Source organism: Chaetomium strumarium (assembly GCF_033439665.1).
Source record: "Chaetomium strumarium strain CBS 333.67 chromosome Unknown B0T15scaffold_6, whole genome shotgun sequence".
Taxonomy (NCBI): Eukaryota; Fungi; Ascomycota; class Sordariomycetes; order Sordariales; family Chaetomiaceae; genus Chaetomium; species Chaetomium strumarium.
Window position 1 is genome coordinate 2,844,668 of NW_026944434.1, and position 19,273 is coordinate 2,863,940.

General features: G+C 56.7%; 6 protein-coding genes across 6 annotated transcripts; 2 read left to right on the plus strand and 4 right to left on the minus strand.

Moving 5' to 3' along the window:
• Nucleotides 1-487: 487 nt before the first annotated feature.
• Nucleotides 488-4,321, minus strand: B0T15DRAFT_540967 (uncharacterized protein). The gene has a single exon (XM_062869820.1). The coding sequence runs from the start codon at nt 4,214-4,216 to the stop codon at nt 854-856; it is 3,363 nt and encodes a 1,120-aa protein (XP_062719462.1). The 5' UTR covers nt 4,217-4,321; the 3' UTR covers nt 488-853.
• Nucleotides 4,322-4,460: 139 nt separating this feature from the next.
• On the minus strand, nt 4,461-7,092 carry B0T15DRAFT_540968 (uncharacterized protein). The gene is made up of 2 exons (XM_062869821.1): nt 5,786-7,092; nt 4,461-5,731 (listed from the first exon to the last, which is right to left on the minus strand). The coding sequence occupies exons 1-2, from the start codon at nt 6,976-6,978 to the stop codon at nt 4,891-4,893; spliced, it is 2,034 nt and encodes a 677-aa protein (XP_062719463.1). The 5' UTR covers nt 6,979-7,092; the 3' UTR covers nt 4,461-4,890.
• B0T15DRAFT_421124 (uncharacterized protein) lies at nt 7,093-11,203 on the plus strand. Its single transcript, XM_062865551.1, has 6 exons — nt 7,093-7,419; nt 7,485-7,668; nt 8,084-8,392; nt 8,489-9,632; nt 9,695-10,029; nt 10,100-11,203. Exons 1-6 carry the CDS (start codon nt 7,144-7,146, stop codon nt 11,083-11,085), a joined length of 3,234 nt encoding a protein of 1,077 aa, XP_062719464.1. The 5' UTR covers nt 7,093-7,143; the 3' UTR covers nt 11,086-11,203.
• A 1-nt stretch (nt 11,204) lies between these two features.
• Nucleotides 11,205-13,317, minus strand: B0T15DRAFT_540980 (uncharacterized protein). Its single transcript, XM_062869822.1, has 3 exons — nt 12,118-13,317; nt 11,575-12,028; nt 11,205-11,506 (listed from the first exon to the last, which is right to left on the minus strand). Exons 1-3 carry the CDS (start codon nt 12,961-12,963, stop codon nt 11,385-11,387), a joined length of 1,422 nt encoding a protein of 473 aa, XP_062719465.1. The 5' UTR covers nt 12,964-13,317; the 3' UTR covers nt 11,205-11,384.
• A 2,113-nt stretch (nt 13,318-15,430) lies between these two features.
• On the plus strand, nt 15,431-17,083 carry B0T15DRAFT_439433 (Alpha/Beta hydrolase protein; the record flags this gene model as incomplete). Its single annotated transcript, XM_062865890.1, has 2 exons — nt 15,431-15,867; nt 15,945-17,083. The coding sequence occupies exons 1-2, from the start codon at nt 15,738-15,740 to the stop codon at nt 17,081-17,083; spliced, it is 1,269 nt and encodes a 422-aa protein (XP_062719466.1). The 5' UTR covers nt 15,431-15,737.
• Nucleotides 17,084-17,321: 238 nt separating this feature from the next.
• B0T15DRAFT_560859 (uncharacterized protein) lies at nt 17,322-18,410 on the minus strand (the record flags this gene model as incomplete). Its single annotated transcript, XM_062870541.1, has 3 exons — nt 17,322-17,620; nt 17,719-17,924; nt 18,001-18,410. 3 exons carry the CDS (start codon nt 18,408-18,410, stop codon nt 17,322-17,324), a joined length of 915 nt encoding a protein of 304 aa, XP_062719467.1.
• Nucleotides 18,411-19,273: the final 863 nt, after the last annotated feature.

Here is a 19,273-nt window from a genome sequence, read left to right on the forward strand (position 1 = left end):
TCAACATTGAACCCCCGATCCCAATAGTAGTGTCGAGTTGGATAGTAAGGTACTAGTAGGAACAGACTGTCCATACCTATGGGAAGGGACAGTCGTAATAATAACTGAACTTGAATGGTGAACTTGCAGTCACCGACATCTCACCACTGCACTGTGACCACGCCGATCTTGTGGGTCCTTCCACATTCTGCCGTAATCTATGCCTCTCATCGAGGTTGGGGACCGGGCAGCACCACTAGGGCCACAGAGCCGTATTTCTACACCGGAAGATATAGGGTATTGAACCTGGGACCAGCCAATGGGCCACGTTGGGGCGCAGATCTTGGTTTTTGAGGCCCCGTGGGTTGCAAGATACTGAGGTAGCTGCTTAATCAGGGTGACTGGATCTAAGCTGCTTGGGAACTTGAAGGTTCCAGGTCGTCGTGATTGAGGAATGATGGTGGGCGATGGCAGCCCTTCCAACACACATCAGGGGTTCGTACTGTCTGGCAGCAAATGTACATGTACAGTACCTATCTATCTATTTCCAGCTGACCGGGTATATTGCGCCCCTGTTGCAGCGACACTCTTACTACTAACTCCGGGACCTGCGTCGGAGACGGACTTTGGGCTGGCTGCCCGTCGTATCACTCCGGACACGCCAGTCACCGTTTCCTCCCCCATCTCGTACTCCTGTTCCCATCCAAACGTGCACTCTCGCTGTTGAAGAATTCAAAGTTATGAAGATTCCGGGGGTAACATGATAGGAGAGAGGCAATGGCCTCGCAAACTTGACTGGGTTACCAATGATATGTAGACTCAACCCTCTCCCCTGAACCCCAATACCTCACTCTCTCTTTGGCCTAGACTCCTCTCAATCCGACTCGTACGCCTCGTCGTCGTAGTAGTCGACGAAGTCCTCACCATTCCCGTCAACATACCACGTGCGGTGCTCCGTCGACATGTGCCCATATATCTCGCCCTCCTCTGTCTGCACGCCACAGTTGAAGCACCAATGGGCGCCGCAGGGACAGCTGATATGGTCACAACCGACCATCTTCTGGGTAGCCACACCACAGGAGGGACACTCCTTAATCACCATCCCCCCCTGTCCACCACCACCACCACCGGCGGTCTGCTCCGCAGCCAGCACGCACTCCTCGCACCGCCACTCCTCCACCTCCTCGGGCGCGCCCCGCGCACATACCCTCTCCGCAAACCTCTTCGCCATACCACACCCGCCGCACCAAGCATACACCCACTCCCCACGCTCGGCAACCGCGTCCCGGAGCCCACCAAGGAACCTCAACCCGCCGGGAAGCGAAGAGACCTTCGACGACGACGTCGGCTGTCTCCTGCAGAACGGACACGACAGCGCCGCGAGGTTGATGATGCGCCCGATCCTGTTCATCCCGTACCAGCCCTGCACGCACTCGGCGCAGACCATCTGCCGGCACCCCCTGCGGCCGCCACACGCGAGGCGCAGGTCGCGCTTGGCGCGGTCGCGGAAGCAGAGCGAGCAGGTGCCCGCCTGCACGCGCCGGGCGGACACCCAGCTGCGCAGCTCGGCGAGGAGGGCGGGCGTGTTGTGCAGGGGTTTGCCGCGGATGGTGAGGAGGGGGGTACTAGTAGTCAGATCATCATCATCGTCATCATCATCGTCGTCGGCGGCGGCGGGTTGTTGTGCTAGAGGTACTACTTGTAGTTTTGGGAGGACCTCGACTTTGTCGGCGAAGAGGGAGCGGTCGATAGTGAGAGTCGAGACGGTGTGGAAGACGGAGCGCTTGGTGAGGGGCGCCGGGATGGCGTTGTCGTCGTTGCGGAGCAGCCAGGCGGTGCCGTTGGAGCGGGCCACGGTGAGAGGCGTGACTTCTTCGGTGGCAATGGTGCTGTCTGGGTTGGTTTCGCAGCCGGGGCACTTGAAGTCTGCTGGGTTCCATGACCCTGGACGGTATGCTTCGGGCCAGATGATGCGGTTGGCACAGCGTGTGCATGTGACGCAGGGAGATTTGGGCAGGCGGCTGGAGCTGGGGTCCTGCGTAGAGACAACGCTCGCCTGCCGGCAGTAGTGGCACTTCGGACGCACGTTCAGCTGGCCCGGGTTGTAGAGCACGTACTGCGCCCGGCAGTCCGCCATGGAGCACTCGGTCCAGGTCGCAAGAGTGCTGCTGTTGTCGGCTTTGGATACATTAGCCGTGGTGCATTCAGCGCGGGCGTCCTTGCTCTCGTACTGCACCGCGCACAGTCCACACACCCCGTCCTCGGCCATGATGGTCACCGATCGAGGAAATTCGCAGCTGCTGCACATCACCACGGGGCCCAGGGGCATCTTGCTCTTGTCAGGGGTCCACCCAACCTTGGCTGTGAGCGTGGTGTCCATGTTCATGTCCAGCAGTTTGTAATTGACAAGGGCCTCGAACAGTCTGCGGTCTTCGGCCTTCAGGACGGTGGTGGTTCCGTCAGCGTGCACATCGGTCTTCAGCTGCGTGTGGTTTTTGTCGGCCTCAAGGAGGAGAGTGAGGCAGGCAGTGTTCCATGTTTCCGGAATCTCTAGCGTGTTCCACTTGTCACGAAAGGCCATTAGCTCGCTGTGTGCGACCTCCTCGAGGGGTTTGATCCCCATCCGAAGGCTGAGAGCCGCTAACAAGGCCGCGGGCCGCGCAGTCACCATCGTGCCCGGCACCACGACATGCAGGAGGACCTGCCAAAATTTGCGCTTGTGTTCGGGTTGCGCCAGCGCCATGGGAATTCTGGGGACTTCCTCCTCTGGGACATCCCTGACATGGGCAGGAAGCTGGTCCTGCGAAGTCACGTAAGTCAGGCGGGTGAGGATGCGGCCGAGGCGACGGAGGATTCGGGGATCGCACGACCGTCCGATCTCCAGGAGCTCGTCGCGGGTGAATTCCATGGACTCATCGGTGTCACCAACACCATCTCCTGCTGCCGGCATGAAGCGGACGGTGGGGTCGAGAAACACGCAAGGATACCGCGCCCCTTCCGGAACCGACTTGATGGTTTCCAGAATCTCGCCCACATAGTCGTATGATTCTTCCAGCCATGCTTTCATGCGCGACTTCTTCGCTTCGTCCCCAATTCTTTCCACTTGGAAACCGAACCGAGCGAGGAGCTTGTCGCGGGCAGGGTTTCGCCGGTCGTTGCAGACGGTGCGCCAAAGTGAACCGAAGACGGGATTGAGAGCGAGGGCAGATACATCCGACTCGATGATCTCGGACAGCTGTTCAATCACAACCGCTTGGTACTCGGGGTCAGCCTTGTATCGCATGGCGAAGCCCATGACCGGGTGTTCACGGCGTGGGATGATCTGGGCCATCGTCTCAAGGGAGAGAGGGGAGTACTCCATGTTCCTCTCCACAATCTCCAGAGCCTTTCTGTCGTGATGCTCGTCAGAAACCAACAGGTACTGGGCGCCGTGCGGGTCCCTTTCCGATCGTATCTGCTCGATGCCACTGACATCGACAAAGCGTACTAGATCAACGATTTTCTCAGTCTTCAGCGTAGCACCTTCTTTGCCGGCGCCCATCCACGCGAGAAGAAGGCAGACCGTCACTTCGGAGATGACATCGGATGTCGGCGTGCGTCCCCTGAAGGCTATGCACGCTCCCCCGGTACGCGCCGAAAGGTACGTGAACATCGAGCTTGTCTGCGGCCCCAAACGATGGGGAAGTGCGATGATGCTGAACACCTGGGCCCGCTTGTCACCTCGGCTCAGCGTGCTGGCGGCAGAAGTCCAGTCGGCAAACCGCTTGCCGGTCTCCCCAAAACTGGCGTTCCTGAGGAGCTCCCTCTGCTCCGTTGCCCATAGCCCGGCCAACGGCTCCGTGTGTGGGGGCGCGTCGGCGAACAGGAGGATGATTGTCTTCGCGTCCCGGCGCATGACCTGATACGCGTGCGCAAGGCCGGACTTTGCCGCCTCTGGGAAGTCATACCCGGAGCCAGAGCTGAGATTGTTGACGAAGGAGAGCAATGTCTCGCGGGAGATCCCCGCCTCCGTATTGCCTTCGCGGCTGTACCAGCCCGACCACTCGGTAACGTGGGCGTTTCTTTTGTCGTAGTCTCGGTAAGCGAGGACGCCAATGCGAGAGAAACATCCTGTGGCAGCTGAAATGCGAATGACGTCTTTCAGCGAGCTGTTCAGTGCCTGCAGGAAGTATTTCATGGAATGGGTTGCGTCGGTGACGACGAGGAGGTCGTAGACTTCAGGGTGTGCAGCCGCCATGTTGCAATATGAGCGCTGCACAAATGAAGAGACGTCGGTGGGAAGCGCAAGGGGAGGGCGCCCCGGGGCAGTCGAAACCGGATCGTGGCCTTCGACAACCAGAGGTAGGTTCTTGGAAGAAAAATAGAAGTCGGAGGGAAGGAGTGCTGAGAGCAACCGTTTTGTTTTATACTTGAGTAGGTAAGGTAGGTACTAGTACCCTTGTATTGTGACTCAGGTATTGTTGGTTGAGGACGGCAAATGACTGGGTATCGGCGTGAGTCAACAAACAGCCCATGCTTGGTCACACAATGCAGTTGGTGCCCGGCTTCGACTCAAAGACAACGTCCTCAACTTAGCGCCGCGATGGCGCCCGCTTGGCGGTCAGAATGCGGCCGCAGCTACCAACAGTGCCTGCACGCCTTGAACAAACCATTCCATCACGAGATGAAAGAGCGTTGGGGGCATTTGCTGACTGGGAGCCCACCAACTGCATGTGTTTGTTTGTTATTAGGTACCTACTTAGGTCCTCTGGTCACAATGAACTCAAAAGACCATTGATATAAATCAATCCTTGTGTTGCAAGTTGGAAAACCCTAACCCCGCGCAAGACTATGGCACGGGCTGTGCGGCCATGTGCTCGTGACAAACAGGTGCGAACCTGCTGATTCCCGGCCAGAAACGTTGGGCATCCCTTATCCCAGGTACCTATAGCATCTCTCCAGTGGCTCAATAACCTTCTGCATCATTTGTCTCCTCCACGATCCGTCACTAGGCAACGTCCTACACCCGGCGAGACACCACTCGACAGCGTCCGTGTAGTCTGCCCCGGCTTCGTCGTTCACCTCCTTCAGCCACTCCAGTGCAGCAATCAGATCCAGTGCAGCCCTGGTATGCTGATCCATTCTCTCACCATCCGGAAAGGCGATTCGGCTGGGATGGGACTCGATAGGACGTCCAAAGCACAACTCCAAGAGCAGAACCCCGAGACACGCAATGCCCGCCACGTCGTGTCCAGTGGCCCTACTACTGATAGTACCTGTGGTGCCGCCTGAGTGTGGCGTTTGCTTTATCTTGGGATCCACCCCATCGAACCGGCTCACAATGAACGGCTGGTCCAACCTCGGCGTTCCCCCTTCCGCGTTCAAGGAGAAGAACACACCTCCCTTCTCCCACGGTGTTTGCAGCCAGGCCGTATCCTTCAGCTGAACAAATGACGAGGCGAGCGTCAGCGAGAGGCGGTAGCGTTGGCGGCGCGTGAGCGGGGGCTTGATCTCGCCTAGGATGATTTGGCCGAGGCTGATATGGGTTTGGCTTGGGGCTAAGCTGCTGTCCGGATAGATGTAGTAGCGGGTGTCGTCGTCTTCGAGCTCGAGATAGCCGATCGAGGGAAGGGAATCTGGGACCTTGGAGATGGTGCGGTGACTGTAACCGAGAGTCTGACAGAGATTGGTAATCGGACTCTCCTGAGGTGTAGGAGCTGGTGTGGTGTGTACAGTAACGGCCTCGCAAGCCTTAGTATGAATGGTGAGAGTCCTGGACACTTTAGCTATCGAGTGGACTCGGATCGTCTAGGGGCAGAGGTCTTACTGCGTCTGTGTCAGGGTGACACCATGTGATTCCAAGACACGCACCGTCTTTCTCTTCTTGCCGACAGCGGAGAGCGCCGTCTCCTTCGGCATGTTACTCCAGCCTGGCGGTGCTGATATCGGCAGCGAGGTTCTCATGTCATTTTGTATAACCAGCGCCTCTGTGGTCGCATTATGAAGCTGCGGGCCGGGAACCTTCAAAGCAAGAGGAAACATCTCCCAGGAGGTGTTAGGGTTGGATTCTTTTACCCCGGAGTCGAGACGAAGGCAAAAGTCCTTGTCGACCGGCTCCCTGTGCTGCAGGATGAGCTGAGCACAGTGGTAATCCCGGCAGCTGCAGTTGAAAGCCGTAATAAAGGCCTTGTAAACCTTATCAGCCTGACTCCAAAACTTGCTCAGCGCGGTGTTGGTTGACCGTGACGAGGCGAGCTGCTGTTGGCGGTTGTCTTCCAGCCCGGACACGACGTCGCTTGATGTCATGAGCTTTTCCAGCCGATCGTTGTGCTTCTGCAAGTCGGCAAAAAGCTGCGTCCTTCTTGGTGCGCCCAGACTGAACTTGACTCGGAATGTCTGATATGCCCGGTTTGACCGATCGAAAGACTGCCGCAGTTTGGTGGCTGTGGGGATTTTCGATTTGGGCCCCTTAGTCTCATGGACCTTTGACTGAACGGCTTCACTCTCGATGGCCAGTTCTTCATTTAGTTCCTGCATAACCCGCTGCATCTCCGACAGGATCTCGAGATATAGGCCATAGGCGTCTTTCAGTCTCCATTCCAATGCCGTTTGGAGCTCCACGTCTTTCCAACTGTCACCTGCTGGATCGTTGATCAGTCGCTGCAACTGGGCATCGTCCTGAACGAGAGGGAGAAGAAGCTGCTTCAGATTTCGGACGAAGCTCAGCCGGTGGTATTTGAGCTCGCTGATGCTGCGCTGGTACTCGAGTCGTATCTCGTACCAAAAGCCCATCACTCGCGCCACATCACGGTATCGCTCCAGTGCCCAAATGGCGATTGGGAAAGCGCCGAGAACCAGTCCCGCGACCTCAATACCAGACATGGTGATTTCGCAGCAGCGCGCGAGTACTGAGCTGAGGATGCGAAGTGGGGTTGCAATGTTGTTGCATACACAAGAGTGGGATGGCGCGGGATCGTCAGCTCCGACGAGGAAGCGGTTTTCAGTGGCACAACCAAACATGAGGCTGTGCAATCATGTCTGTCGCAGTCAATTGAGGTAATGCATCGTACTAGTAGTATTGTACATGTGTGACCTTACTGTGCCACGGAGGTACTTCCGGGGGGCGATTGATGGGTCATTTCATTTCCCCTTTTGCATCGTGAGGGGAACTCCTCTCAGCCGCTCATGCATGAAAAATCGCGGGGCTCTCCTCTGTCCGCGACGGCCGCGACTCCCGAGCTCGACCCGAGTTTGGCATCGAGCCACGACGAAAAGAAAGCGAGCGAGCGCACAACTCAGCTCAGCTGCAAGCTGGGCACCGTGCCTATGGAGACCCCCGAGCTCGTCAGTAAGGGTGTCTCGGGATCTGTGGCCGATAAAACGGGTAGAGTCGAGAAATGCTTCATCAATATAATCCGGGAGCTGAGAGAGAATCCGACCCTGCACAGCAAAGCCGATGCCGTAAGTGTCCAGCGCGGTATCTAAATCACAAGACGGTTAAACTGACCATAAATATTAACTCTTAGGCGGCTAACTTGACTGAGACCGTCACTGATGTCCTGGACAGATTCCGTCTCTGGGCGGGCAATATCGGAGCAAGAAATGCACCGGATTCTCCCTTCTCGCTTGAGAGTCGTCTTGCGGCTGCCAGCGAGGTTTTGGAACAGGTTGAGGATCTGCTCAACGACTTGATGGATGCTCTTAGTGATTGTAAGCAGCCGAGTTCCCCTTTGATTTTTCAGTTTCCTTCAAGAGACCGCCGCGCGGCATGGCCTTTTCAAAGTCCTTACTGTACTTCTGTTCAACTTTGATAGTTCTGGCCCTCCAAGCTACCCCGAAGATCTTTGGTCGCTTCGATGATCTCTCAGCTGGCAACTTCTCCAGGTACAGGGCACAAGCTCATGATATGCCCTAGTGTTCGAGATTGTTGTAGGGAATCGTGAGAATAGGTCAATATACTGCGATCCTTCCCATTCCCCTGGGGACTCCAAGGAGGATGACCGGCAGAAGTACGAGTCCGAAGACCTATTAGACGTCGCCTCCGAATGCATCCGGAGTCTTCTTCGCATCTCGATTCTTATCCGCAAGGCAACGCCCCGCGACCGATTTGCCAAAGCTCTTCAAGTTGTTGGCAGCAACGGCTACGGGTTCATGGACCAGTTCGACATCAACCATGTTTTGGAGCGTTATCCCAAGCTTGGGAAGCCCGAGTCACGGTGGCTATGTGAGCGTCTTGGACGAGCAATCACGAAGCGCCGCCAGTTTCTTCGATATGCACGAAGACACAAATCGCGAGTCGCTGGAGACCAAGAGTGGACCGAATCGCGCGAGGAAGAGGAAATGATGGAATCCATCATTGCGCACAACGCTTTTGTTGTGGCTCAGGATACTACAAATAAGTCAACATACTCGACAGCCGCTGTCACCGCGTTCGGTAACGCTTCGGACGCGGCGCACACACGCCCTTCGACCAAAGCATCCACGGTGGACCCGACCATGCTCCTGACTTTTAGGGTGGGCCTGGTAGAAGACGAGGACAAAGTATCCTATGTCTCGGTGAGCTCGTCGTTCCATATGGCACCGAACGGCGACGCTACCCTTCATCTTCCTTCCCTTGCCAAGGTCAGCAAGGGCGAGGCCATATTTGAGTGTCCGTTTTGCTTCGGCATTCAGAGCGCATCGAACGAATGGGCCTGGCGGCAACACGCTTTCCAAGACCTCAAAGCATACGTGTGCACCTTCAGCGGCGTCGAATGCGACTCGCAGCTGTTTGGTGACAGTCGGGCCTGGTTTGACCATGAGATGCAGTGCCACCGGAGGAAATGGATCTGCATCATCTGCCAGGAAGGCCCCTTCAACACCTCAAAACGGATGGAGGGGCACATCAAGATCAAACACGGTGATGTCTTGGCTCGGAAGGAGCAACTGCGGATGATTGCGGATGCAAGCCAGAGGGCAGTTGATGCCCTGCCAGCCCAGGACTGCCCGTTCTGTGACGAGTGGGCGGAGTCGCTCAGAGTAGAAACTCCGGCTCCTGACGGTGTAGATGCCTCTGCGGTGGTGGTGACGGTGGATCCCACACAGTTTCGCCGACACGTCGCACTTCATCATGAACAGCTGGCACTGTTCGCCTTGCCGAGGATGACCGACGACGAGGAGGAGGACGATGGCGGTCGACGCGGAAGTATTTCAAGTACTTATCGACTTTCCTCCGATCTCAGCCAGCGAGCGAGCTTGAATCCAGATCGTGAAGAGAGTTTGGGTCCGGGTCCCGAGAAGGGCTTCGATCTCGAGGGCACAGACTCCTCGTCCTCAGCTGCGGCGCCGTCAACTGTTTGGGATGATTTCGCCGACCTAAGGGCAAGGATAGATCGCCTTGACTTGACAGGCAAGAGCCGCAAGACACCATTGACGACAGGGACATCAAGGTCCAAATCGTCTGGCGAGCGCCCGAGAACTGCCACCGCAATTCCTGTCCCTGATCCACCACTTCTGCATATTGCCACCGCATTAGGAAACCTTGATAAGGTTGCACGAGAGTTTGACAGAGAAGGCTATGAGTACACGAAGCCGAGTGATCTTGTCAGATATCTCCTTAAGCACGGTCAAGAGGAACCCACGCCCGCAGACACCCTCATCGGTGCCCCCGTCCACCATCCCCTGTTTTCCAAGCGGTGAGACAAGGCCCCCTCTTCCCCAAGATATATCACCGGCTTTTTACTGACACGTAATACAGGACTAGAGATATCCAGGCTCAAGAAGGCATCCCATTCCCCGGGTTACCATTGAATCCATGGGACGGGCCTCCGACCGGCGGGAACTCGACTCCGCTCCGCGAAACCATCCCTGATTCGCCTACCGATGGGTTCCCCGAGTTGACACAGCTGCCCGCCCTAGAGAGCTTGCCGCAGACTCGGGCGGGGACGTTGCATTCCAAACTGACGTCAGACGGCACCGGCAATCCCTTGCTTGACATACCAGCCGTAGTCTCCAAGACCCCCCGGCCAAGTCCGGAAACTGAGGAAAGAAAGGAGACGACTGAGAGGAAGAGGACCAAGACAGGATGTATCAGTGAGTCATTTAGTGCCGCATATGCTCTTCCCCTGCAGGGTCTTATAACTTAACGCTCTATCTTCCTTAGCCTGCCGAAAGCGGCGGATCAAGTGTGACGAAGGGAAACCTACTTGCAACATCTGCATTAAGTCGAATAGAGAATGCGAGGGCTACAGCACGCGCCTCACCTTTAAGGAACCTCTGGGAGCGTTTCCTCTAGCAGCAGACCCCCTGCATTCTGATTCAGGCCCAGCAGAACGCACGGTGGGTGGATTGCAGTTGTCTGCGTTACTTGAGAACCAGTCCAAGGGGAATCGTCCAATAGTCGCGTCGGTCGAAGACGTTGACGAGCCGGGAAACGTCGTCGAGGAAACCGCCCGTTACGCTTATGAGTCAGGTTCTTCGGCCGCAAAAAGCGCCGTTGACGACATTGGCTTCGGCTCAGGCTCGCAAAATACCCGTATGAAACCCAACACGGAAGCGGAGACGAAAGCGACTTCTGCAATCCGAAGCAGACCTGCGAAAACGGTTCTCAAGAGCCCGGAACGCCCCCGTTCTGCCAGCCCGGAACGCAACGGTGCTACCATACCTGCTCCGCCGCGCCTGAAAGGCATCCTAAAGCCCCCAAAAGAGAAGTTCCCCGAAGATCCGCAGCCCATTCGAGAGGGCGTGGCACCTAGGAAACATCCCAGCAGTAGCGGCGCCGCTCCAGCAGGCAAAAGGTGGACCAAAATCAGTCGTAAAATGGTCAGCCCTGCGGCCCTGAAAAACGGGAAGGAGCGCTTTGAGGTTCGGGATGATTTTGTGATTGTGCTGCGTATGCTAAGCAAAGAGGAGGTCATGGAATACGCGGAGGCCACCACGAGATTGAGAGGTAAGAGCCTGTCTGTGTCATCCTGCTGCGACACTACCAGTACGCTTGAGTCTAATACTAGTGGACGCTTAGAGAAGCGAAGGCAAGAGCATTCGGAAAGGGCAGTGCGGGAATGGGATATCGATATAAGGAATGTCCCAGAAGAGGGCACAGCGCGGGTTCCTCAGCATAAAATCGAAACTGCGGAGTCGGACGGCTGAAATCTATAGCGATTTGGGGCAGGTACTACTGAGGAAATTTCAAGAACAGGTGGAACTTCCATGTCCCTAATAGTTAAGGCTGGTCTGTCAAACTCACATACTTCCGAGCCATCGTGGTAAAGCCGAGAAAGGAAATGCAATTATTCGGTGACCTAGCTGTCCAACTACCTAGGTATGTGTTTATACAAAGGAATCCTTGACTCCACTGAGGCTGACCTACAATTTAATGAAAGATCGCGACTTCTCGATCTATACGAAGTATCAATGTAAACGTCATCCCGTCTCTCCCCTTTGGCCCGCTAGAACCTCTCCAGCATCGGATCCTCAGCAAGGTACTTCCGCACCGCTTCCATCCCCCGGATCGTCGTCCCGAAACTAACCCAGTAGCCGTCCTCGCTCTTGGACGTGATAAACGACACGTCTAGGCTCACTGTTAATCACCCATTCCCGTCCTGGTCTCGAAGGGTGGTAGGGGCGGTTTAGACTCACATCTCGCCGGTACGCCGGGCACCTGGCCATCTCCGTGCACGACCAAGCCAACGCGCCTCCCCTGCCTGGCCTCCCTAGCGTCCTCGGCCAGCGCGGGGCCGAAGTCGAGGTCGCGCCAGGCGGGCGCCCAGTTGGTGATGTGGTAGCTGCGCTCCCACGGCTCGCAGATGTGCAGCGGCTGGTCCCGGCGGTGCTGCTCGCGGGACACGGCGCAGAGCACATCGATGGTGTCCTCGTCGCCGAGGACGTCGGCGACGGCGGCGCGGTTGAGCCGGGCAATCTCCGACGCCGGCATGGCCGGGTCGTAGCGGAAGCGCGACGTGGCATAGATGAGGCCGTTGTGGAGGTAGCCTGCTTGGGCCTGCGGCGTGGAGAGCGCGGGGATGCGGCCGCGGAGATTGATGGTTTGTGTCAGGCTGAGGGTCGGCTTCTTGTTGGAGTAGAGGCGGACGAGCTGCGGGACAAAGCGTGGTTTTGGTAAGTAGTACAGGGTGGGGAGCGGGAGGGAGCGGAGAGGGCAGGGCCGGGGCAGCGACGACGGACCTTGGTCATGATGGCCGAAATGATATCGCCATTGGTCAGCTCTGCACTGGCGCCGTCCTTCTCGCTGAGCCCTGCGGTGTACCGCTCGCGGAGGGATTGGAGCACAGGCAACGGGAAAAAGACGGTGGCCTTCTCTTCCTTGGGCTCGAGAATCATCTCCCAGATGTAGCCAGGGAGAATGAAGAGTCTCTCAAAGGGACCGCGGACGCGGTGCCGGCCCTTCTTGAAGGTCTCGGATTTGGGATACTCGGCGAAGGGCTTCTGGCCGGGGAGGATGTCTTCGTTGTACCCCACCATCGGCGGAGGTGCCTTGTGCTCGAGCAGACCCAGCCAGGCCTTGAGTATGTTGGCCAGACCGAGCTGGTCGCCTAGGATGTGCGGGTGGCTGGTGGAGATGACGGTGGCGTCGGCGAAGAGAGACAGGTGCACCAGGAGCAGCGGCGCGTCGGGTTCCGCGTCGAGGCTGATGGGCCAGTGCTGGGGACGGAAGCGGGCGTCAAAGACCTCGACCGACGGGAGCACAGCCACGCCGCCTTCCGGCTTGGCGGTCTTGAGCTGCAGCTCGGGGGCCGCCTCGTCGATGGGGGAGGCGCTGTGGTCCACCGACCAGCGGAAGAGCTCGTAGTTGTCGTCGAAGACCTTGGGCACGTGGTAGACGGGACGCCGCTTGTTCTTGCCCATGACTATGCGGGCACCCAACTTGCGCCAATGATCTCGGATCAGACCCGTCAAGGCATCGCGCAGCTTGACCTCGTCGAGTCGGTCGTCGAGGAGGAAAAAGGTCCGCACTCGGGTGTTGCGGAAGGCGCCGACGTTATCGAGCGCCGAGATGGGGATGACCTCCATGGTTGCCTAGATAGTACCCAGGTCTTACCTACATGTATGTATTGTACAATAAACCTTATGGAATTTGTGTTGTATTAATGGACTTGTCCTCCGTATCCCCGCGAACACTGGAGGGACATGCTGCTTCTTTTGTAGACGAGAGACAAGCTCGAACTGCAGACGCTAATACAGACCTTAATCCTCACCCTTGCTTGAAGACCAGCGGCAACGGTCAGCACTAGCTCCATCGCTCCACCTGATAGTGGATAACAATAACAGGGCGCGCTTGGCGGACGCCTGGAAGTTCTGGAACCGGACTAGTACGTAAGGTATTCAAACTTTCGAATCCTGCGGGCTAGGTCCAGTGCGATCCGGGTCTTACCAGGGTTACCGGGAGAGATTAATACCACAGTAATCTCGCTTGATGTAAACATCGGCATGTACGGAGTACACCTCCTCCAGCATATTACACGTTAGCGTGGTACTTGCCCCACCCGACTAACCAGAGCTGGCAAAACCCCTGCAGGAGTCAAGAGAGAGTCAAGATACCACCATACACATACAATTTTCTACTGCATACAGAGTACCTAGTACATAATTCTCCCTCCTTCATTTGCAATGACCTGTCTGAGCCGTCGGGGCATTGAGTGAGCTAGTTGCCGTAAGAATTCTATGGGCACTGTATCCCAAGCCTCCTGAATAGCCCGGCGAAGCGGAGCCCGGGTTAACCGCTGAATATCATAGTTTTCCTCGATCCAATTCTTCATCCAGAACCATACATTTTCTATAGGGCTAAGGTCTGGGCTCCGTGCGGGCCATACAATGTAGTCAATCCCAAGTGCTGTCAGTAATGCCTTGGTTACGCGAGCTGCGTGGGGTGCTGCGTTATCCTGTTGGAACCACATGTCTTCAAACTCTATATAAAATGTATGGACCAAAGGGATGATGAACCGTTGATACTTCTCTGCAGTGATACCACCGTACTCCTTCTCCCAGAAGAAGCTAGGTCCTTTGCGACAGCCGGCGAATGAGCCCCAAAACATCCACCCGTGTGGCTTAGTTCGTATGAGTGCCCAGGTCTCTGGATCTTCCGTGTCGTGAATTGTGATCCATTGCTTCCACATTGGATTGTTGGTCGCCCACGTTTCATCGGAGAAGAGGACATTCTCCCAGTCTTCTTGGTACGGGCGTAATGAAAGCTGTTCGTATGCGAAGGCGAGGCGATCGGCTTTGTGTTTATCGGTAAGCTGAATGCGACGGGGTCGAATCGTCCGTTTGTATCCAAGGGCTTCGAGTGCCGTTGAGATAGCTCGCTCTCCGAAGAGCTCGAAACCTGGAATATAGTACCGCAAATCAGCCCAAGGAAGCTTGCGGTTCAGCGGATCGGACCGTAGGAACTCGATCAGTTCGTTCTTTTGCGGGGACTTGACGACAGGCCGGGGCCCAACCCTTCCTTTTTTCCTTGGGGTCAAAGGACCCTGCAGGGCAAGCTGCACTTGCCGTTGTGTTGTGCCCGTAGCCTTCGCAATAGTGGAATAGTCCCAGCCGGCATGCTTGTGTAAGGTTCGAATTTCAATCTATTAGAGAGAGAGAGAGTTAGTAAGATAGGTAGGTGGGTAGGTAATCTAGTAGGCAAGGTGCCTACCTTCTTATCACGTGATAGGTCCTGGGACCTAGTGGCCTGTTGGAACCAGTGTTTTGTACGGTTGTTGGCCTTATTTGCATGTAGTCGGTAAAAACGCTCTGCGCAGGGCGACTTGTGTAGGTCTTGGTTGTGGTTGATAATAGTGTCGATGTCCATGGTGTTCCTGATGCGCATGTAAGTCGAAGATTATGGATTTTTAGTGGGTCGGCTGAACGGATTTTGAAGGAGGTCACTTTTCTATGGAAAGTACTAGAAAAGTGACTTGTATGCTGATTTTGACGTAACTGTATGCTGAAAATGGGATAGTGGGTGGGGCAAGTACCACGCTAACGTGTAATATGCTGGAGGAGGTGTACACTCCCACATACCTAGGTAGTTATCACATACTACCTTACATATTAACCTACAGGGGTTGCGAACAGGCAACTGCGTAGCCCCGTCGAAAAGGAAGTACTATGTAATGGATGGAGGAATTACTAATGCTGGATTTTGGCTTCGATCTGGATTAAATCCTCACTGTTTTTCAATGGTCCTACGATACCTACTTCTCTGGGACGGAGATGGATACCCAAGGTAGGCACGCAGATAGTAACGAACGCGAATTATGATAGTATGTTACAGTGACATCGGATCTTACCAGGTGGCAGGACGCACACATACGGTAGCGAACGTAAGGCCTTGGATTGGATTGATGTTGAAAGATAAGGTAAAGGTTCGGAGGTGGGATACCTCCGAGGCTCCGACCGAACTAAGCTAACTTAGGTTAGCTGCAGGTACGTGACCCTAGTGGGTCAGGTACCGGTAGTGCCGGCGGCGAGAGACCAGCAAGGCAAGCCGGCCATACGAAGAATCATCAAACTCTCCATGTGTACCTCCGTATAGCCCGCACCACCCGTCGGATTGGAGAGTCTGATTCTACGAGGTCTCATCTACATACCTACTCTACCACCTTACCTTTGTGCCAAGCCCAAGACGACGTGGTGTTTTCCGGTCATACAATTGGCAATAGAGGGTCCAGCCGCGACCACTGTATCGTCTTCACCACGATCCTCGTAACTGGTCGTAATTCTCAATTTCCCAGTCCGCTTATCACCCGCATCCTATTCCGACAGCCGACTCGAACATAACGCATGTCGGGCGAGTGGAGGCCATGACACGCTCTTTCCGACTCCGTCACTCCCGCGGTGAACCTCCAGCCGCGGAGCATGATGAGCATGACGAGGCGCCTCCATTCGGCGCACTGTCGTGGCTCTCCCTCCTATCGCGAGCCACTTGCATAAGTAAGAAGTGCATCCACTCCAACCGATCCTGTCACATACGGTATATCATCTACCACTGTACTAACCCCAACCCACAGCCGGCCATCTCGCCTTCAAAGCGATCACGGCCCTCCCACCCTCCCGGCGCGCAGGCCTGTCCTTCCACGAGTATGTCGCGTACGAAGGCATGCGCGACTACCAGTGCGGCCTGGACGCGGTCGGCATCCAGCACCTGCTCGCGCCCACCACCACGACGTGCCGCCGGTACGCCCGGCGCCACAAGATCCCGTACTCGGAGATCCGGCTTCCGGACGGCACCGTCGCGGCCTGGCTCGGCCCGCGGAATCACCGTCATCCCTCATCATCACCCCCGAGCAGCAGCAGCAGCAGCAGCAGCAGCAGCAGTAAGGGAGGAGGCGTCCGCGTCCGCGTGCTTTTCCACGGCGGCGGGTACATGTCGCCGGCGCTTCCGGACCACCTGGACATGGCGTTCGGGTTCCCAGCGGGCCAGACGCCTGAAGCAGGCGTCGCGGTCGTGGTGCTCGAGTACGCGCTCGCGTCGGAGCGGCGGAACCACTACCCTGCGCAGCTGGCGCAGGCCGCGTGTCTGTTAGAGCATCTCCTGCGCGTCGAGAAGGTGCCGCCGGCGCGCGTCACGCTGCTCGGCGACTCGGCCGGCGGGCACCTACTGCTCGGCCTGCTGCTGCACGTGCGCCACCCCAACCCCGACCCGGCAGTGCCGGCCGTTGCCGTGGAGGAGGACGGCCGCTTCGCTGGTGCGGCGCTCGTCTCGCCGTGGGTGGAGCTGGGGAAGCCCTCTTTTTCTTTGTCTTCGGCGTCCGGGATGGGCGAGAGTAGTAGTAGTGGTGGTGGTGGTGGTGGTGGTGGGAAGAGGGACATCGTCACGCCGGAGTCGCTGGCGTACTGGGCGCGGAACCTGCTGGGCGGTGCCGAGGCGGACCCGTGGAATAGCCCGCTGTTGGCGCCGCGCGAGTGGTGGGCCGACCTCCCTGTGGATGAGGTGCTGGTCACGTACGGCGGGGCGGAGCTGTTCCGCGACGATGTGGCGCGGTTGGGCGAGATTTTGAGGAGCGAGCATCCGCGCACGACAACGGTTGCCGCCTGCGAGGGGGAGATCCATGTGCATATGGTGATGAATCGGTTTCTGAAGATTAGGAAGCCATGTCAGAGCGAGGAGGTGTTTGTAAGATGGTTGGCGGGGCGATCGGGAGGTTAGCATCAGGTACGCAACGATCATGGGCGTTTGAATCACAGGGTGTAACCGGCGGAAAATCATCAAGGTGGATTTTCTAAAATTGCATTCTGGGATTGCTTTGAAGAGCAGGAGTTAATGGAACTACCTAATAGTTAATAGCTAGTACTAGTATGACGCACAACCAGCTTCGAGACAACGGAAACACATGGTGGTGTCATGTCTGGATTCCGAGTCATGTCTGGATTCCCATGTTGATCACTTAGCGACGCGGGTCGATGGCATGGTGAAACTGGAACTTGGTGGCCTGGCCCTTGCCGACGTAGAAGATGTGGTTGCCGTTGGGAGCGGCAACAACGGTGATCTGACTGCCAGGCTCGACCGGGCTAGCGGCGTGGGCCACAGCAGACGACGGTCCCCAGCTGCCGTTGCTCTTGACTATGACACGGAGCTGGTCGCTGTTGTCGACATAGTACAGGTACGCCTTGCGATCGGCGTCACTGTAGCTGACGGCCAGCGACGTGTTGGGCTTGGCATCGCCCGAGTTGTCGAGCTCTTCGTCTGTGAGTGCGTGCACCAGTGATGCGAGTGTCAGCCATCGATGTTCTCTCTAGGTTGCTAGGGTGGGAGGGGAGGAGGGACAGGATGGTGGAACGCACTAGAGACATGAGCAGGGTTGGGAGAGTACTCCCACAGCCTCTTGGTGCCGTCGGACTGGTAGATGACGTAGCGTTTGTCTTCGGCCCCGGCGTAGTATGCGGCCAAGGACGAGCCAGGGAGGATCCTGGTCGTTTCGCTGTAGTTGCCAGGGGCGTCGTCGCCGAGGAAGACCTCGTTAATGGTAGTGTTGAATTTGTCCTCGCCACTGGAATTGTGTCTGTCAGCCCGTGTTCTTCCTGGCGATGATGATCACTTCCTAGAGTCTTTTCTTGGGGACTCACGTCAGGAAGAAGATCCAGGCGGTGCTGCCCGACGAGGTCGCGGCAATGGTGAGGTTGTTGGGCTGCGTCGCGGCGAGAGGCTGGTAGACGGGGCTGATGATGGACACATCGTTCTGGTTCGGGGGGTCACAGTGACAACCGTCCCCCGTGGTCGCCGGAGCTGCCTTCTTGGTGAAGCCCACGACAATGTCGAGGCCGGTCACGCTGGTGGCGGCAACCTGGCCCGGGTTGAGGATGATGCCGGCCTGGGCATCGTCGCCGGCCGCATACGTGGCCTTTTCGTCGTCCGCATTGCGTTCGTTGCGCAGCTGCACGCCGAGATTGTGCTTCTTGGTGTTGTAGAACAGCTGAAGCTGCTGCTCCTGTGGAGCGTTGGTGTTGAGTGAGACGGCGACTCCGCTGGCGGACATGGTGACGGCTGTGGAATAATGGGTGGAACGGACAGTGTAGCTGGGTAAAGTCTGTAGGTTGGGAGTCAATGCTGATGATGGTGGTTGCTGGATTGCGAACTCCACGATGAAGGGGCCGGCGGCGCTCGATTTATACGAATATCCAAGCCAGACCGCTCATCCCCTTCTCCTCTCCGCCGGTCATCTCAAACACGGAGACCTCGTCGTCGTCACCACACGGCAACCGAATGATGCCAATCCCCCGCACGATGGCGCTCTTCATGAACGCTGAACCACGGAAGCCAGCTCGAGGTTTGCTGCCGATCATCTCCTCAAGCTCTGCGCGTGCGTCGCGAGCTGAGCTAGTATTGAATGTTGTCTTGGTCGCCAGGCCTATCGGGATACCGAAAGACATAGACAACGCAGCAACCAAAGTCCGCCGAGCAGCTGTCGTGCTTTGTATCACTTTGAGAGTAGACCCTCCTCTGTGCCCCTGGTCCATAGAATCCTCATAAGCTGCGTTTTCGTGCTACCTTTCAGCTCTCGTCCTGCAGCTGTCGACCTGCGGGCGTCCGCAGGGTTGTCGCGGAGCAGTACTCCATCACGGTCCATCTGCCAAGTTCCAAAGGTGCGACTGACGATGGAATACGGCAGTGCTGGTCACTTGGTGGGCTGTAAACCTGAGTATATATGTGAGTGCTTGATTGTAATGTGTGTTCATGGCGGTTGTGAGAAGGCAAGGAACAACACCAGACTGTCGTATCTTCTTTAGGTGATGTGATAGGTGCGTTACGTAGAGGCAGGGGAGAGTAAGGGGATGCCCCAGCAGAATCATCGACCAAAAGCAACTCAGCCAAGGGAGATCTTTGCACAGACGCGATTGA

What these genes read in the sequence shown, in the direction of transcription:
- B0T15DRAFT_540967 (XM_062869820.1), bottom strand. Translation starts at nt 4,216, where the DNA reads ATGGCGGCTGCACACCCTGAAGTCTACGACCTCCTCGTCGTCACCGAC.
- B0T15DRAFT_540968 (XM_062869821.1), bottom strand. Translation starts at nt 6,978, where the DNA reads ATGTTTGGTTGTGCCACTGAAAACCGCTTCCTCGTCGGAGCTGACGAT. An exon ending in GTCACCCTGACACAGACGCA is followed by an intron (nt 5,732 to 5,785) that starts GTAAGACCTCTG and finishes TAAAGTGTCCAG; the next exon opens with GACTCTCACCATTCATACTA.
- B0T15DRAFT_540980 (XM_062869822.1), bottom strand. Translation starts at nt 12,963, where the DNA reads ATGGAGGTCATCCCCATCTCGGCGCTCGATAACGTCGGCGCCTTCCGC. An exon ending in TTTCGGCCATCATGACCAAG is followed by an intron (nt 12,029 to 12,117) that starts GTCCGTCGTCGC and finishes TTTGTCCCGCAG; the next exon opens with CTCGTCCGCCTCTACTCCAA. An exon ending in GCCCGGCGTACCGGCGAGAT is followed by an intron (nt 11,507 to 11,574) that starts GTGAGTCTAAAC and finishes CAGTGAGCCTAG; the next exon opens with ACGTGTCGTTTATCACGTCC.
- B0T15DRAFT_421124 (XM_062865551.1), top strand. Translation starts at nt 7,144, where the DNA reads ATGCATGAAAAATCGCGGGGCTCTCCTCTGTCCGCGACGGCCGCGACT. An exon ending in AGCCGCTGTCACCGCGTTCG is followed by an intron (nt 8,393 to 8,488) that starts GTAACGCTTCGG and finishes GCCTGGTAGAAG; the next exon opens with ACGAGGACAAAGTATCCTAT. An exon ending in CATCCCCTGTTTTCCAAGCG is followed by an intron (nt 9,633 to 9,694) that starts GTGAGACAAGGC and finishes CACGTAATACAG; the next exon opens with GACTAGAGATATCCAGGCTC.